Below are 6,199 nucleotides of genomic sequence, written 5' to 3'. Positions count from 1 at the left end.
TTCCTAGGAGACTGTGAAGTGATAGAATATACTGTATTTTATTACCAATAACAGAGAGATCAGTATTACTATATTTTAATATTATGTGCATTGGAAGATTTTAAAAAGTTACTCTTACTGAATATACATAACAAAAGTGGATTGCAATATGTGTCAGCATAGATTTGACTCACATAGTAATTTTTAGTATTTCTCTTAAATATAATAACATCAATACATTTGAGTGCTTCCAATTCTAGTATAATATTCTGTAAACTTTGTAAATCCCTGTTTGTAAGATTTTGATTTTTTCTGTCTCTTGAATTGCTTCAACTTGCTGAAGACTAATAAATATTTTGCATTTATATTCAGAAAAAAATCCAATGTCTTTCTAATAGGTAAGTACTTGCAGAGATATTAACTTCTGTTTTATGAGTACCTATTTAAACTTTGCATTTGGATTCTTTTAACGTTATTTTTTACATATAACAAACTCTGTATTCTGTTTAACACAGAAAATGGAAATATATTAATGAACAATAATCTATAGGAAAAGATGTAAATCCATTTAGTCATATCTAATCTAGGAGGAATGATTACAGGATACTTGCTCCCACATCTGTAATTGTACTTTAGTGCATTTTACATCCCATGAAAACTAGAAATGCCTTTCTTCAGTTTTCTTTCTGTCTGGAACTAAGAAAATGTTTTAACAAAAACTCTATCCCATTTTTTAAAATTACAGACACCTTTAAGTATTGATACAACTGTATGAATTCTACATTAAACAGATGAGAATGTTGCAAAAAAAAAACATCCTTTTATAAATGAAGCAACTTGTAGAAAGAAATAAGCAGTATGTTTCAGTAGTTTCTATTACTTCAATTTCTTTCCATACTTTTAGTTTATGTTGGACTGATAAATTGTGTTTAATTTTCTATTCCCCCCATATGATATAAGTTTGTTTTAAAGAAAAATGAAATCAACTCACAGAGTTCTTCCCTGTCAAGTGATTGTGCACCACCTCCAAAGAGACCTTTGAAGAACCCTCTGTTTGGTGCTTCTGGTGTTTCTACAGGTGTGAAGAGCTCACCCAACATTTCCTTTAAATAAAAATCATTTTAAAGCATATCAGAAAATTTTTCTTGGATTTTATTAAAAGAAAAAGGAAGGCTAGTATCCTGTGGCTATTTCTCCCAATTTTAGGATCTCATCTTCAAATGTTTCTATATTCACAGTATTTTAAATGTGTTAAAATTTGATCCTGTCGCTGGCTTGTACAGGAAGAGTAGGACCATGTTCTGCAATAATCCAGCTCTGATTAAGTGAACCAAATATTTTTTATAAGAGCCTGTTTTTTTTTTTTGTGCAACCCCAATGGTCTGTGTATAAATTGCTGATCACTGGCTAAAATTGCTTCTGACAAATCAGTCTGGCTTATTCAGGCAGAAATAGGAGTAAGTTCTGACAAGCACACCAGTCCAGAATTCTGGCAGTCTTCCTTTGTGTAATTATTGTCACGGCAATGACTTATGCACATAAAGCTAGATTGCTATAAGGGGCATCACTTGGAGGGACACACGTTTTGTGCCCAAATCTTTCTATTACTCCACAAAGTTGGAGGCTGTGAAATACAAATTATTAAATAAAATTTAGAGTGAGTCTTCCAATGCAAGTAGCAGGCCCTTTGGTGCCCAAGAAGGAAGAAGAGTACCCACTGGCTGCAAGGAACCATCATGCCAATTCTCTGTCCCTTGTGCATTTTATATGAACTGCTTCCACCAAAATGATCTTGATGCGTTTCATACCTGCAAGATAGCAAAGTCCTTCATGCACCATTTGTTCCTATGATCACGAACAGGGAGGGACCAAAGAAAAGGCAGTCTTTTGATAACTCTGCAGATCAGACTTCCCCACCATCTCTGTTTTTCTTGAGCAAACCCACCTTCCCTGGTCACCTAGTACAGCTCGTCCTCAACTTATTCAACTTAGTTCATTTAGTGACCGTTCAAAGTTACAATGGCATGAAAAAGGGGACTTAGAGCCATAGTGGCACAGTGGTGTTGCAGGCTCACTCACTGCCAGGAGTTCGATCCTGACTGGCTCAGAGTTGACTCAGATTTCCATCCTTCCGAGGTCAGTAAAATGAGGATCCAGATTGTTGGGGGCAATATGCTGACTCTAAACCGCTTAGAGAGGCTGTAAAGCACTATAAAGAGGTATATAAGTTTAAGTGCTATTGCTATTTTCACACTTATAACCATTGCAGCATCCCCATGGTCACATGATGGAAATTAAGATGCTTGGTAATAGGTTCATATTTATGACGTTGCAGTGTCTCAGGTCATGTGATCACCTTTTGTGACCTGACAAGCAAAGTCAGTGGGAAGGCAGATTCACTTGAAAACTTCGTTACTAGATTAAGTGATTCACTTAACAACTGTGACAAGAAAGGTCCTAAAATGGGACAAAACTGATTTAGCAAATGTCTCACTTAACAAACATTGGACTCAACTGTGGTTGTAAGAAATGAGATGGGCAGCAAATAAATTTAATAAATAAATAAATTAACAACATACTATAAGGCTTTTTACATGTCTTCCTATCCTCCCGCTTCCCAATTTCCAATTTTGCAGACGTGTACAGCAACCGCATGTACCAGAATGGCCTATATCCAAGGTGTACATTTCTCCAAGTGTGCCAGATTGCACACTTTATATATCTACATTTTGCGAAGTGGAAAAAGATGAAGATCCTTCCTTTCTCAGTTCACTGAGGTGTACTAGCCAACCAGCCATTCCTCACAAAAAAGCAGTGCAGCTTTCAACCCCCTTGCTGGGTTGAGAAAGGAATGTGTGGATGTGCCAATGTTCCTTAGCCATCAAGTTTCCCTACACAAAGCAGGCGTTGTGCAAGAACTTGGTCGTGCTGGGTCAAATTTTCAGAGACCATCTTTGCATGGGCAAATCTGCCCAATGCAATTGGCAACCCATCAATTTGCTCAGAGTCCATAATTTGAGAATAATGATTTCATATTATGCTCATCCCCAACTATTATAGGGTGTAGGTAACAGGATTTGGTTTACTTTTTTCTGAAGGAAAAAATACCCAGTAAAATGTTACACTTGGATCCATTCATTTGACTACATTAAATTGAAACTTTAAGATGCATGTAAAATATCCACATCTTAAAAAGATGTATGCTGAGATGGAAAAGAAAACATACACCTATAATTTGTAGATAAATAGCACATTCTTCAATAAATGCTTTTCAATAACAATACATTTAAAAATTACCTGCAGGTTTTCACATGTATCTTGGCTATAAGTAATTCTCTGGATTTCTGTAGGTGAGACAAGATACAATGCCTGCCCATTGTTGGTGAAGCAAAATGTTCTGGCTATCCTCATGTTGGTAAGTGGTAAGTAATATACGTCCAATAGCGGCCTTAAACTTGGCAAACTTGAAAGAACAGAATTAAAATTTGTTAAAATAAAGCACAGTATCTTATTCTAGTCTTCTTTAATAAAGCTTTATAATATAATACATTTTATGTTCTCATTTTCTTTTAAATGCTCATATATTGTTGACTCCATAGCTTTGACCTACAAAGTTCTGCCTTAAACAGGTTTTAACGTGTTTAACAAGGAGTCTGTGTGACTGTGTGCATAAAACAATTCAACTATTTATCCATGTTAACTTTTTTGATGTTACATAATTGCATCAGGTATATGGAAATAGTAAAGAAAATGCTGATATTTAATTTATTGATGTTGTATCTGATAAGTGGCAAAGTCCAAAGAATTACATATTTATATTCATATTCATATTCATTCTCGCAGATCTTTATGCATATACTCCTAAATTCTATTTAAATAATTATACTGGAAATTCTCAATTATTCAGTATTGATAATCTAAATAACCAAATACTAAAATCCCAGAGTTTTTTTTTTTTAGTTTTTTTTTTGGGGGGGGGGGGAGATTCTGACCACTACAGAAAACTTCCATGTGATGCTTCTAATTCATAATATACTCCCTTTAATTCCTTCAAGGATGGAACACCCAATTAAAATATATTAACAGAAGCTTCTAAGGAGATACAATAGAAAAGCACAAACAACTATCATAAATGTCACAGAAAAGTATGTTATTCTTGCTTGGAAATACAAAGCTCTTCTAACTTCTATTAGCAATACTGAAAAATATATCGCAATATAGCCCCTGCTCCTGAGAGTTCCTACCCAGAAAATGTCTGCTACACAATCTAAAGAAAGTTGTCAGCAGAAGGAATCAATTAGACACTAACTTTTTGCTGAAGCTTCATCCCATTCTGTACCATTTGGAAGTGCAAAGCAAACCCCAATTGTGAAAAAAAGACAGTTTTTAACTTTAATTTTAAGTAGTTCAGACCAAATCAAGGAACCCACTCCTCAAAATGAAGACAGCAAAAGGAAAAATGCAAAAATATTATGTTATTTTAAAAATTCAAACTATATCACCCAAGCAAACGAAGTATGGTTTGATTATCAAATTAACCAGAATGTAAGATGAAGTATGGTTTGATTAAGCCATACTAAGGCATCTCTCTGTCTGTAGGCACAAGAAAGGGAACCAAAGTAGGATTTGCTCCCTTGCTCATCTACAGACAGCACAAGAGACATTATAAAAAAGGAATTATAAAGCAACATAAGAAAAAAATAATAATCTGAAGTAAAACAGATTCTAGGGAATCAGTCCTGTCTAGGGACAGATTTAGATATCTATGTAACTATATTAATTGTCCCTTCATATTTTTATTTTGTAATTTATTTTCAAGGGAACAGATACACTTTCTCCTTTTAGCAATTAACACCTTACCTAAAAGTCATTATATGTCCATTGGCACAGAAACAAGCAAGACAGATACTGTTACTGAGTGCCACTATATCTCCGCGAAGGACAAATGAAGTCTCTGTTATATTTTGCTTATAAGTACAGTTCTGTGAGGGCAGTGATATAACTTTTGCTTGCTTTTCAGAGCATATCACTGCATATTGGTTTTCAATCATTTCCTGAGAAGAGGATGGAGATACTGAGACAGGGCGACGTTTTTTCAGTTTATCCTTTTCATCCTTGTCTTCAGGAACATTGTGTTCTCTCCAGGGTTCATATGCAGGTGGAACTAATGATCCTGTTGTGTCCAGAAAAGCCATTCTTAAGACTGCTCCTTTAAGCCTCAGAATAGTTCCTAAGATGAAGAAAATAGTGATATTTCTCAGTGCTGTGCATAGCTCAAGGGTATTTTCTTTATGTTTTAGTAGAAACTTTTATCTGTAAAATACTCTAATATCTATTCTATTCATAATAGACTATATGCATGTCAGACATAACACTTGAAACTTTCTGAACTGGAAGCATTTAAAATAATTGTTAAACTGCAAAACCATTAGAAACCTGGATAGCTATTCATAAACACAAAAATGAATTTATAATCAATTCAGTTCTTGTTAAAGGAAACTTTGATAAGTTAGATAACCTTTGTTGTCACTTTTTTCTGTTAACATATTGGCACACATTAAAAAATGAAATTATATTGCTCATATGTATGTTTAAAGGTAAGTTAAAGGTTTCTAAAATCTGAAATATAGAATGTAGCATTATTTATTAGGTCGTCGGTAGATTTCCTTGATACAAGCTTGAAAAACAGGTTCCCAATTACTCTCCCAATCTAAAGAGGCTTGAAGTGGCATTTCTCAGTGGGAGTGGTTGTGCTTGGGTTGAAGTACAGCAGAGGCCTGGGGCAGTGGCAGCTGGCTGAGATAGTTGAAGGCACTGAGCCTCTATTTCAGCCCTGCCACTGCTGCTGCTATGCAGAGCAGCCAAAGGGGCATATGATTAGGGGGAGATAGGTAGCCAGAGGCTTAATAGACTAACAAAGGATTGGTGTCATGCTGGAGCATTGGTGCTGCTGTGTGTGAAATGACAGTGAACACTATCAGTAGTGACAATCGCTCAAGGAGAAGAGACTTCACACAGCATCCTTAGAATGTCCTTCCTTATCTAATTTACACTTTTTCTTCTTAATGTGTTTTACAGTGAAATTTTACACTGATTATTTTGTATTTTTATTTTCAAGGCTTTTATGGTTTGATGACCTGCCTTTTACTTTTAAGAATTTATTTTTAAAAAGTCTTTAAAGTCCAAATTTAAAGTATGTACATTCCAAAACCAAGCTGGT

The 6,199-nt window shown here is 34.9% G+C and overlaps 1 protein-coding gene across 5 annotated transcripts in view; it reads right to left on the bottom strand.

The window, feature by feature from the left end:
• The window catches only part of STXBP5 (syntaxin binding protein 5), a 109,005-nt gene that overhangs the window by 3,676 nt on the left and 99,130 nt on the right, over positions 1 to 6,199 (bottom strand). For all 5 annotated transcript variants that reach the window (XM_034418976.3, XM_034418978.3, XM_034418979.3 and 2 more), the window contains 3 exons: positions 4,840 to 5,209; positions 3,277 to 3,442; positions 971 to 1,082 (listed from right to left, as the gene is read on the bottom strand). In XM_034418976.3, the coding sequence (XP_034274867.1) occupies positions 971 to 1,082; positions 3,277 to 3,442; positions 4,840 to 5,209 (648 nt within the window). The remainder of the gene's footprint in view (positions 1 to 970; positions 1,083 to 3,276; positions 3,443 to 4,839; positions 5,210 to 6,199) is intronic.

Source organism: Pantherophis guttatus, chromosome 1 (genome assembly GCF_059756535.1).
Source record: "Pantherophis guttatus breed Tessera chromosome 1, ASM5975653v1, whole genome shotgun sequence".
Lineage (NCBI taxonomy): Eukaryota > Metazoa > Chordata > Lepidosauria > Squamata > Colubridae > Pantherophis > Pantherophis guttatus.
This window is presented reverse-complemented; position numbering and strand designations above follow the sequence as displayed.